Source organism: Ambystoma mexicanum, chromosome 5p (assembly GCF_040938575.1).
Source record: "Ambystoma mexicanum isolate Mex_15411 chromosome 5p, UKY_AmexF1_1, whole genome shotgun sequence".
NCBI lineage: Eukaryota > Metazoa > Chordata > Amphibia > Caudata > Ambystomatidae > Ambystoma > Ambystoma mexicanum.
In genome coordinates, this window is record NC_090930.1 from 1,013,667,874 (window position 1) to 1,013,680,676 (window position 12,803).

Sequence of the window (12,803 nt, forward strand, 5' to 3'; positions counted from 1 at the left end):
AGAAGAAAGGGTGTTCCTGATACATGAGCCACCAGATGGAGAATTTAAATGCCCGAGTTGTGAGGTGATTGTTGATAATTAGAAACTTAAAGTGAAGGTGGATAGCTGTTCACCATGGACGATTATTACTAAAAGATATCAAGACAAGTATAAGTGGTCTCCAGAAGAGTCTAGGTTGAGAATTTCACCAGGAGATTTTGTGAGAATAAAGTTTGGGCGTAATGTGAGAAAGGGTGACTCTAAATACAGCAGTCCTGTTAAGGTGATTCAAGTGTTCAGGAGAGCGGTCAGAGTTAGTGGTGGATCTGTGTGGATAGGGTCAGTAAATGGATGTGGAAAGGTAAGCATGAAAGAGATAGACATTTTAGATATGAGAGAAGAGCAATTGATTTATTTGGAGATGATCATATTCAAGATGGGAATGAGAATGTGAATGGTGACATGGTGAGACAAGTTGGGGAAGCGGACATGCGACAAAGTAATAATGGAAATGTTGTTACAGAACATAGGATTTTGCGTAGTTCAAGAGAGAAGAGACTACCGATTTGGTCCAGAGATTACATCATGGAGAGTTAAGGAATATGTATAATGTACAGGTGGATTATCCTACTTGCTGTTTTCAAGCTGGTACATAGTTGAATTTCCTATGCCCAGAAATGTGTTATTCTGTTATTTCATTTCTTCTTCTGCTATTCAATATTAGAGGGGGGGTGGTGATGTAGTATTCTAAGTTGTTCATGTTGCTATGTTATGTTGCCCTAGCTCCCCGCCTGCACGAGCGTGTGGAATGTTGGGTTTCAAGGAGGATTCCATCCGGCGGTTGGGAGAAAGGGACGGAGCTGAGGAGTGGGTGTGTGAGAGCCGCAGTGCGGGGCGCCGGGCTATTTATATTGATGTAAATTTACCTACCGATTCCCGGATACTTCATTATGATTTTTAAAGACTCATGCTTGTTGAACTCATATGATCTGAACTTTACTACCATTTTAAGCATATGACTTTTTATGGTAACAGAATGTTTTATGATCTTTTTATTATTTTCTAATGGTTAATTTAATGCATTGTTTATTTTATTGTTTTGCGTGGTCTATACATTTTTTTAGAAAAAATTTAGAGTTTCATGCCTGACTAGACCCTTAAATGTTTATCAGTGAATAATGCCCACTGATGAGTGGATTATTGCTTTCTGTTTTTCCTCTAGAACAAAGTGTTATTAGTGTTATTGTATGGAGGGCAAGGGCTGGAACAAGTGGTAGTGGTGTGTTAAAAAATAAAAAGCAAAATAAAGGAGTTGAGACAAAGGTTTCATTATCTTGTTGATGTAATTGCAGTTGCTTCATCTAAAATAATGTCTGGGCAAAAAAGTATATATTGACACTTGAGAACATGTACATAGACATTTGAGCTTAAGCATAGATTTAGTACATTTGCCTCACGTTGGTGCATGTGTCGGTAGGTGTTACTATCGTCCAATGTATAGCGGTATACTTTAACTAATTTGAAGCTTGTGGCTCCTTTTGGATCGCTGCATCAAGCCCATAAATTTGTTGAGCAATGTTTTTAGATCTGTGATTCCCTGCAAGTTAAGGCTATGCAGCGTGACCTATGTTTTAAATCACTTCTTAAAATACAATAATGTATTAATGTTATTTATTTATTTTTCTGTGACAGGAAAACGTTATAATATAGCGGATGTGTCAGCAGCAATTTGTATGAGCCTTGGCCTTATATGGTTCACCTTGGCTGACAGCACAGTGGCACCAAATTTCAATATGACAGGTAAAGTAGTATTTAAAACAAAAGATTCATTGGTAAGCTTTTGTCACTCTTTCAGTTCGGAGGAATCTATTCATTTGAAACCATTGAATTAGTGTTTCTATGATTTAGTTATTTTATTTCTGTGATGTTGGGTATCTATTATTCATGCGATTCCTGTAATAAAATGTTGTAAACTATGGAGAAGACTCTGAGGGCTCATTATAAATTGGCCAGTGTAGAATTAACGTGCTGGTATTAACTTATACCGGTACGTTTCAGCACCAGCCAACTACAAGTTTGCCGCCACATTACTGGCAAATCACTGGTATTACAGGCACGAGCAATACCCTCAATTGTAATACTGGCAAACTCCCCCATGGAGTCCAATGGTACTCCATGAAATGGGGAGTTAGACCACCTACTGGCACTCTTAGTCTGGTGGACATTCCACCGGACTCAGTGCTGGTAGCGGTAATACAGTTTGACAGTATTCTGACAGATTTACCACCAGAAACCAGCAAACTTGTAATGATCCCCTCTGTGTGTGCGCGCAACAGTATAATTTCTTTCCTTTTGAATCAAAATGTTTTTCACAGTTAAATATATGTAAATAAAAGTAATGGTTAATTTCAAATGTATCACATTATAACTACTTTTCCTTAATCACTAAACATTTAATTAAATCATATTACTATCAATTGAATATTAATAGTATAGATATTTGCAAGGACAACCTTCTGGTCACCTCCTCAATCCCCTTTCAAAGGACAGCGACATGGGGCTAGAACCTTAGCATTGAAACTATGAAAGTACTGGAAAATCGCACCAGTTTAAACATCAACCATTCCAAATTCAAACAGGGCCTAAAATAATTGCTGTTTAAACTATCCTTCATGGACCCATGAGCGTGTCGCTCCTATTTTTAATATCGCACAGGCCTATGCCTCACTCCTCCACTCCTTAGTCTGCTACCGACGATTTATCTAAAGCCAACTTCTACTCTGCTGTGTTATTAGTGATGTTCTTCTCCCTTGCACTTACTGCTCAAGGAACATTCAGTCCCCTCCGCCAAATGTGGCCTTAAATGTAAAATGTTTAACATGCTATAAAGTCTGTCATTATGAGATGTTAATGTGGCAATAAGACCCTCGGCGGCAGGCCATTACCGCCACAGGTAATGCCCCCGGAGCCGTAGTTACAGGCCTGAGCGTAGCCAGGGCCTTAACGAAGGCCCGGGGGCATTACCGTGGGCGGTATTGGCCCGCCGCCGCCGAGGGTCTTATAGCCATTAGTACCCCGGCCCGTTAGCCCGGGGTACTAATGGCAGTTTTTAATATTTTGAAACGCTCCAGCGTTTTGAAACAGAAAAAAAAAACATTGAAAAAATGCCCGCCGGGAAGGGAAAACGTAGTCCGTTTTCCCTTTCCATGGCGGCCATCGGGAGCTGATGCGCTGGGAACAGAAGTGTCCCCGGCGGGGGACGAAGGCAGCCTCCAGCCATGGGGAGGCTCGGAGCAGGGATTGCCCCGTTTCGAGCCTCCTTATTGGCTAAGGGGCTGCCACGCCCTTGCCGGGAACAGAGTACCCGGCACGCACGGTGTACACGGGAATACCATGTGGTATGGCTCGGAAAACAGCCAATCCACACGTTGTATTCCCGGTGCGCAGCGCGTGCCTGATTAGGAATATGCTTTTGTAAATGGTTAATATATGTCTCCTTTCTTGTTTCCCCCTCTGTCCTCTCTGCCTCTACCCTATGTCCCTGGTGCAGATTAGTCGTCAGGGCATTATATCCCTGAGAGAGAGCAGTGCATCATATCACTAGTTGCGGACTAGTGGACAGGGCACTATATATCCCTGGGTGAGGAGGAAAAAGCAAGGCATGCCATCCCTGAGTAAAAGACAGAGGGGGAGAAACCCCAGAAGAGGAGAATAGGTAATCAAAAGAAAGAGAGCCCCAATGAAGTGGAGGACTATTCGGGGCACTTAACAAAGCAAAGAAGCTCAAGTACCGAGAGAGACAGAGAGGCATTGTGCCCCCCAGAAGCAGTGATGAAGACTGAATGTTATAGCGACCAAAATGGCAGAATTTCCTGTTTGGAAGTTTTTAAATGCCTTTTTGTTTGCTGCCCTTCGTTTATAATGTTGAGTTCAAGGAGTGTGTCGCCCAAGAATCTATGTTACAGCCAACCTGAACCAGTTTCAATGCAATAGTGTTATTTGTTTATTATTTGTTTATTATTTGTATCGCGCACCTAAGCCTGAGGTAACTGGGTAAAAAGTTATGTTTAACTTTTGTTTAATAAACCCCTTTAAGCTCACTCTGGTTTCAGTACTTGTGTGTTCCCTGAGCTATGTGGCATGTGGTGTAATCTGTGGCATTGCAGAACCTGATGCAAAGTTTGGCCCATGCCACCCCTTCCTGCCTGTCCCCAAATGTTTTTTTCTGTTTTCCAGAGATCAGGTAAGTGTTAGTATCTTCCAATGTATAGCAGTATACTTTAACTAATTTGAAGCTTGTGGCTCATGTTGGATTGCTGCATCAAGCCCATAAATTTGTTGGATGGTCACCCTTCAGCACGTGCTGGGACAGCTGGAAGAAGGGGACTTCCTGTCGTCGCTGGACCTGGAGGATGCATACATCCACATCCCCATACACAAAGGGCATCAAAACTTTCTGCGCTTTGTGGTCCAGGGACGGCACTATCAATTCAAGGCACTGCCCTTTGGGTTGAAGTCGGCACCAATGGTCTTCACCAAGTGCCTGGCACCCGTGGCAGCGCGGCTGTGCCTCCAGGGGATCCACGTCTACACCTGTCTGGACGATTGGCTCATCCGAGCGAAGTCAAGAGAACTCGCTGTCAACCACACAGCGAGGACCGTCCTTCTGCTCATGGAACTGGGGTTCTCGATAAACTATGCAAAGTCCTGCTTGGTGTAATCGCAGGACGCCCTGTTCCTGGGAGCCAGGCTCAACACGGTGGCACAGCTGGCTTCACCGTCGGAGGAGAGGATAAAGACCATCCTAGGCAAGGTACAACGGCTGTTACCCATGGAAGTTGCCTGGGTGAGATCCATCAAGTCCCTGCCCGGCATGATGCCGTCATGCATCTACCTCGTGCGTCTGTGCAGGTTGCGCATGCGGCCACTGCAGGAGCTTGACGCCCGGTGGATATAAGTAGCGGGAAGCTTTGAAGACAAGATCTCCCTCAACGAGGCTTTCCGACAAGTGATCCGGTGGTGGGGCACCCGCGCGCAACTCGCGGCGGGCATGGACTTCCAGACCCCAACGCATCAGAAAACTGTGACGACGGACGCCTCCCTGGAGGGATGGAGTGTGCACACCAGAGATCTCCATGCTAGAGGTCTCTGGCTCCCAGAGGAGAGGTCGCTGCACATCAACGTCCTGGAGCTCCGGGTCATGTTCTGGGCGCTCAGGTCCTTCCTTCCATCCCTCAAAGGCAAAGCGGTATGGGTCTTCACCGACAACACCACCACAATGTTCTACATCCGGAAGCAGGGGGCACCAGATCCCCGGCTCTCTCCAAGGAAGCGCAGGATCTGTATTTGTATTTGTTTTATTTGTATAGCGCAGACCAGGCCCAAAGGCAACCGGGCGCATATTTTAGTAGAACATTACATTACAGTAGTAGACATATCATCACAATAGTCCCAACAGGTTGTACACAGAGTATACAAATGACGATACAAATCAAGGCAACAAACAGAACGGACCAGAACAGAGCTAGGTCCCAGATGGCCCGTCCAAAAACAGAAGAGCTGTTGTTAGTGGGATGTTGCTAACCAAAGCTTGGCTTTGTGTTTGAATTGGTTAAAAGAAGGTAGCGTTCTGATCATGAGTGGTACAGTGTTCCAAAGCTTGGCTGCCAGGACAGGGAAGCTAGCGCCCCCAGCAGAATGAAGCTTGAATCTAGGGATCGCAAGACCTTGGATTTGTACAGATCTGAGTGCTACTGAGTGTGGCACTGGGCCGTCGCTCAGGGGATGTTCCTGGTACCCTTCCACCTGGCAGGAGTGAAGAACACTGTCGCCGACTCACTGAGCAGGAAGCTGAGCTTTTGCCACGAGTGGGAGCTTTGGCAGGATCAACTGGATCTTCTCTTCCGACGATGGGGCAGTCCCCAGATAGATCTGTTTATGACAGCGACGAACACCAAGTGCCAGAGGTTCGCCAGCAGGTTTCCCCATCTGGGGAGCTTGGGGAATGGATTCTCCTTCCCCTGGGATGGCCTGTTCCTCTATGCGTTCCCGCCATTGCCGTTGCTTCTGCGACTCATCAGTCAACTCAGACTGTCCCGGTGCAGGATGATCCTCGTCGCACCGGCGTGGCTGAGGCAGATTTGGTTCCTGGACCATCTGGACATGTCAGTCTCCCCTCCAGTCAGTCAGGCAGATCTTCTCGCCAGGGAAGGCCTGGTTCCTGCAGCACTAGAGTTCGGAGGCTACGATATCCCGGTGGACTGCAAGGAGGTGCTTGCCTAGTCCAGGGCTTCCTCGACTCTTAAGTGCTATGGACATAAATGGAAGAGGTTCTCTGTCTGGTGCCCTGCACAGAAGATCAACCGTCTATGGATTACGGCCCCTCAAGTGCTGCAGTACTTGCTGTCGCTAGCCAAGGCGGGGCTGGCGCATGCCTCCATCAAAATCCATCTGGCGGCTATCTCCCGCTACACCAGAACTCCGGGGCGGTCGTCGCTGTGCTCGCACCGCCTGGTGAAGGAGTTCATGAAAGGACTGTTCCGCTTGTTCCCGTCGGTGAAGGCCCCGGCGTGGGAGCTCAATGTGGTGCTGACTAGGCTCATGGGGCCACCATTCGAGCTTTTGCATTCGGCGCCACTGAAATTCCTATCGTGGAAGACAGCGTTTTTTGTGGCCATCACCTCCGCACAATGAGTGGGAGAGATCCAGGCCCTCTCCTGTAAGCCTCCGTATCTGACATTCCACAAGCCGAGGGTAGTGCTGAGGACGCACCCCTCCTTCATGCCCAAGGTGCCGTCGGACTTCCATTTCAACATGCCCTTGGTGTTGCCCGTTTTCTTCCCGTCGCCTTCGTCGCCGGCTGAGAGGACTTTGCACTTGCTGGATGTGGCTAGAGCGCTGAAGTTCTACGTGGACCGCACAAGAGTTTTCGGAAGACAACACAGCTGTTTGTGAACTTTGGCACTGTGAATCAAGGGAAGGCCCTCTCCAAGGCTTCCATTTCCAGGTGGCTCTTTGGCTGCATCATGCACTGTCACCGGTTGGCAAACCGACCGCTGCCCGGCCGTCGGGAGCCCATTCGACCAGAGCGATCGCTGCTACTATGGCGTTCCTGTCTGGTGTACCCCTGCTGGACATCTGCAGGGCTGCTACGTGGAGGTCGACTCACACCTTCACAAAATTGTACTGCGTCGACTGGGATTCCAGGGAGGAGTCCAGAGTCGGCCAGGCAGTGCTGTGCAACCTGTTCGCTTGAAAGTGAACCTGGTGAGGAGGTAAGAGATGCTTAATGTTGAGTTGTTGAAATGATTAATGTTGAGCCAATGATGGTGTATAGAAGAGGTAGGAACCTGAGAGATAGGGTTGTGAGAGCCGAAAGAGGCCCGAAGGAAATTCAGATGACATTGGTGACTAAAAAAAAGGGAACATTTCCTTGTTTGTCGTGTAGTCATTGTAACAATGTGGCTAAAGGAGAATACATTCTTCACCCGCAGACGGGCAAAAAAATCACTCTTAGAGATTTTGCCACATGTAGATCCACAGGGGTGATTTACAGCATTAAGTGCCCGTGTGGATTAATGTATATTGGACAGACAGCCAGATCCGCACGTGAAAGATGGACTGAACATAAATCTCAAATACGGTGTAAAAATGAGAAATCTTCAGTTGCTAGGCATTTTAATATGTCTAGACATACTATTGCACAATTGAGGTTTAATGTTTTGGAAGTGGTGAAGAAACCACCCAGAGGAGGTGACTTTTTGAGAATATTAGCTCAGAGAGAGATGTTTTGGATTGACCTCTTGGGGACTTTATCTCCAAGAGGGCTCAATGAAGAGTTCTCTTTGAATTGTTTTGTGTAGGTGTCGAGGTATGGTTGGTGAATGGTTTAAGTCGTTCATAATGCATACATTCATATGTGTTTGAGGTCACATGGAGTGATTTGTGTTTTCCGGGTGTTACATACTGGTTGTTCCATTAGAGGTGTATGGAAGAGTAGTTATTGGATTTGTGTAATGAGTACATAACTAGGTTACTTGGTTATCTCTGAATTTGCCGCGTAGTTCATAATGCATAAATTGATATGAGTTTGAGGTCACATGGAGGGATTTGTGTTTTCCGGGTGTTACATACTGGTTGTTCCATTAGAGGTGTATGGAATAGTAGTTATTGGGTTTGGGTAATTAGTACATAACTAGTTTACTTGGTTATTTCTGAACTTGCTGCGTAGTTAGGTATGGTTGATGGACAGCAATTGTTTTAAGGCACTTATTCATTATTTTTTCAATTTTTTCAAAAATGTAGTCTTTCTTCTATGTCTATCTTCTTTTTAAATACATACACATTTATCTTTAGTACATAACTAGTTTACTTGGTTATTTCTGAATTTGCCACGTAGTTAAGTATGGTTGATGGACAGCAATAGTTTTAAGGCACTTATTTATTATTTTTTTATTTTTTCAAAAATGCAGTCTTTCTTCTATGTCTATCTCCTTTTTAACTACACACACATTTATCTTTGGTGTCTTTTTTATTTTGTTTGATTTACTCACTCAGTACCTGTGTGCTTAGTTAGCATTAGCTGTGTATTTGGCAGGTTGCAGGGAGTTTTGTGCATTCTTTTAGTATTCAGTGCCGGCGGGTCACGTGACTTTATCATGTGACTACCAGGAAACAGTATAAAATGAGCCAGGAAGTGTGTTGTGGGTTGGGATCTGTTACGTGTAAATTGGAGAGGAGCCGTTGAATCTGAGGTGAAGAGGTGCGCTTCTGGAAGTAAGTTTAAGCTGTGTGGATGTGTTTATATTTATTTATGTTTGTATTGGAAAGGTGGTGTTAGTTTGTAAATGGTATATTTTGTGTTTGTTTTTTAGTTGCATTATACATATCTATAATCAGCAGGATGCTTTACATTGGATGCGGAGTACTGGAAGTCCTGAATTTGGATTGGATTGGCTATTGATTTGCCTTAGGTAAATAATATATGTTGGAAGAGTTGCACATTTTAAATTTTGGGTTTTCTTTGAGGATTTGGGCTTTTTAACTTTCTGTGTTAAGTTGATGTGTTGGCACAAAGATGAGGTGGTGGCACAAGGTTGTGGATTTTGGTGATCGTTGAGCTGCACAGATTAGTTGCCAATGAGTAATAGGTGTTTTTTGAACTAGTTGTTTAGTCATTAAGGTTTGGTGATTTAATTACGTGTAATTGGAGCTGATAGATATACTTTGGTATTCCAGAGTTCGGCAATCACATTTCACTTGTTGAGGACGGCAGGAGTATTCGCAGGGATCCTGGTTATGTGTACGTCGTGCACAGACAGATGCACAGACAGAGACTCTATTTTCTTTGACAACATTCCCACTGTGAGGTACATACGAATAAGTGTTTTAGGTTTTAATGCATTTTGAGATTTACATTTGGAGCCATACCAGTTGTACCACTGTGAATATACAACCACTTGTGTATGCTATGTAGAATTGTGGTTCGATTTATGTGTACATAATTATTTAATGTATTCTCTTTATTTAATGTGTTTAGTTTGTCCAAACTTTTAATGATATGTGAGATGTCCTCTAATTGTATATATATCTATACTTGCAGATATTTTTGCTCCTGAAGAAGGGGATAGTCCCCGAAACGCGTAGAGCTTGAAGCTGCAGTTCAAAATTGGGAGCTTATTTCTTTGTCTGGTTTGATTTGTTTTTCATGCTGGCCATATTGGAAGTCAGTTGATAGCTTTTTTTCTGTACTTTTATGAAGATATTTTGTTACCTATGTTCTAAATTGACAATTCTTTCTATATATAAAAGTGCAAATGTTATGAAATTTGACTGATTTATTTCAGCTTGTAAGGTGTGCAGGGGACGGGAGTGTCTTTAAGTTTAGACACTTTTTGTTTTATGTTTAACACATGCTCCAGTGTCAGGGCGTGTATTCCTCCCCAGCACCCAGAATTGTAATAAAATCTCTCTAAATAGTTATTTAGTTTTTGAGTAATTAGGTGTGCTCTGATAGATACTTCTTTTTGTAATGTTGAGCCTTGCCACCTCCCGTGGTTGTGCATGTGTGTGTGTACTGCTATGTATGCTTGTAGTCATGAGCATGTGAATCCATGCCAGACCTCTGCTGGAGAACAACAGTTACAGCTAAGTAACTTGTTCCTTCTTAATTGGTGCTCACATTTTACAACTGTCTGATTCAATCGGATCTTCTTTAAATCTGTTGTACATTTGGCAACCTTTTTCTGTCATTCTTGATGTACCCTTCAGAATGTACTCTTACGTCCCGTCCCCTTTCCTCCATACTGCATGGGGCAACCCTTCCTAGGTACACGAGACAACCTTTTTCACCAGAAAAAACCTTTGAGGGGATTGGGTCCTCCGACGTATTCCGTATCAATGACATGTAATCACCACAGCTGTGCTGCTTTGGAAAATCTTCGGCGTCCTGCGTCGATGACGTCGATACGCCACCCTCGAGGACCTCCTCCGACGGCTGACGTCACTGGATGTTATAAGTAGGACGCACGACGCCCGTAGCTCAGATCTTTTTTTTCCGCGAACGTGTTCGCTTCAGAGATCTCGGCACGCCTCGACTCTTTGAGTTCTTGTTCGTTCTCGGTTCTTCGAACCTGTTTCGTATTGTGAAGTCTTTCTTCATGAAGATGTCTACCTCGTCTTCCACACCGCGTCTGGGCTTTAAGAAGTGCGGGGACTGTGGGTCCAAGATGTCGGTTACGGAATCGCACAACGCCTGCCTCTGGTGCCTCGGGCAGGCCCATGACACGGATGACTGTGTCCACTGCCAGTCGCTCACGTCCAAAGCCTTGCGGGAGCGCAAGAAGAAGTTATCGGTAGGAAAGGTGTCTATGCCACGGAAGTCAAGGTGTGCGGGGCTTTCGACGGACGATTCGAGAGGCGACTCTCCGTGTCGTCATCGGAAGTCCAGTGGGTCTTGGTCCCGGAGTCACTCCCTTCCCCGTCCTCTTCTGAGGACTCTGCCAATTGGCGGGTCGCTTACCCCACCAATCACGCAACACCGGAGGAATGGGCTTCCTTCGGTAAGAAAATGTTGGTGATTCTCAAATCACAGGGCACTGGTCCGTCCGCGCCTCCGAGTGGGGTCGGTCGTGATCGGTCGAGGGACGCTGATCGTACACCTTCGGGCTCGGGTGGTCATCACGATTCGCGGGAAAGGTCCCGCTCAGACCAGGGGAATCGTTCTCGGCATGCCGTTCCAGGTCCAGGTCCCGGTCCTCGACGCGCTCGAGACCGTGTGAACCTCTGGTGTTTTCAAGGAAGTCGTCGATGCCGGTGGTGCCGAGGTCATCGACTGACTCTTTCGAGGCCCCGGCCTCGAGGACTGTGTCGGCGCCATCGATGCTGTCGGCGCCGCAATCGCCGTCAACGCCGATTCACTGAACACCTTTCGAGGCTGTTTCGACGGGGGTTCCCCGGGGCTCGGTGGAACCTCCTAGAAAGGCTTTCGCAAAGGCCAAGCATGGCTTTGTTCTGCATTCTGTGCCTTCTTTCTGCCAGCTTGAGTTTATTTCGGAGGTGGATGAGGGCTCTGATGATGGCATGGTTCCGGATACGGTACCGGACGAGATTTTCTCGGGCCATAGCCAGATTGAAGACTTGCGGCAATCCCTGCACAATGCTAGTGGGCTGGACACCTCTCCAGACGTGGAGTTTTGTAGGCCTGAGCCTGGCACTCATGCCGACTCCTCGTACCGGCACCTTATGTCCAGGGTCACCGAGTACTTGGGTTGGTCTGCTCCCCCAGGGGATTTTCTTCAGGGTGACCTTACGGATATCCTCGACCAAGGTCCACCAACTGACCCGGTATTGCCCTTCCATATGGCTCTACAGAGGAGGGTGGCGGCGGCTTGGACTGCTCCGGAGAGTCTCCCGGCAGTGGACAAGCCTTTGCTGTGAAAATACCACCCAGCCAGTAGCGACCCCTGCTACTTGACCAAGCACCCCACTCCGGAGAGTTTGGTGGTGCAGGCGGCTGCGGCCCCGGCAAAGCAGGCGTCGTATCCTACCATCCCTCCTGATAGGGATGACAAGCGTTTTGATGGCTGGGCGAAGAAAGTGTTTTCTTCAGGGTGTATGGCGCTTCAGGCGGCCAACTTCGTATGTGCCTTGTCACGTTTCACGCACACTCTGTGGAACTGTGTTTCTGATGTTTGTTAATCTGCTTAGAATCACATGCTGTGCATAGTCCGACATCCAGTGGTCACTGCGGAGTATTGCATTTTGTTTTTCGTAGTCGAAAAGGGGACGTCGACAAGGCGTGTCTGTAACACTATCCTTATAGTGACGTGCAGTGTACCCACAACCCCTCACGCGTCGAGGTCCCTCAGATTGTTTTTTTTCCGCCCAGTTATTGGTCGCCTTTATGCGGCACTCCTCGAGAGACATTGCAAAATCATTTCCTCGACCCTTGGTCGTTTATTATTATTATTAACTATAACACATAGATCCCTCCCTCGACGTAGCTGCGAAGACGAAGGCAGCCATAGCGTCAACGGAGGCGTCGGGCCCACCGGCGTCTTCCTCCGACCGTAAGGGTCGCAAGCCCTCCCCGCCACCGCTTCCGTGACCGGCGACTGGGCTTTCTGTAAATAAGGGCGCTAACCCCAAATCCTCTGGCGGCGCGCCTCGCAAGAGTGCGTACGTTGCCAATAAAGACTCGGCACCGCCTAGCGATCCCTCGACGGAGAAGCTGATCGCCGAAAGCCTCACGCATATAGCTTCTAAAGACGGCCAGAGACGGACGACAGGTGACACGTCGAAAACCGCTCACAAGGCCAAAGAAA

The 12,803-nt window shown here is 46.6% G+C and overlaps 1 protein-coding gene across 5 annotated transcripts in view; it reads left to right on the forward strand.

Moving 5' to 3' along the window:
* SLC35B3 (solute carrier family 35 member B3) overlaps positions 1-12,803 on the forward strand; it is a 627,346-nt gene that overhangs the window by 409,052 nt on the left and 205,491 nt on the right. For all 5 annotated transcript variants that reach the window (XM_069613487.1, XM_069613485.1, XM_069613486.1 and 2 more), the window contains one exon: positions 1,672-1,779. In XM_069613487.1, coding sequence (XP_069469588.1) covers positions 1,672-1,779 — 108 coding nt within the window. The remainder of the gene's footprint in view (positions 1-1,671; positions 1,780-12,803) is intronic.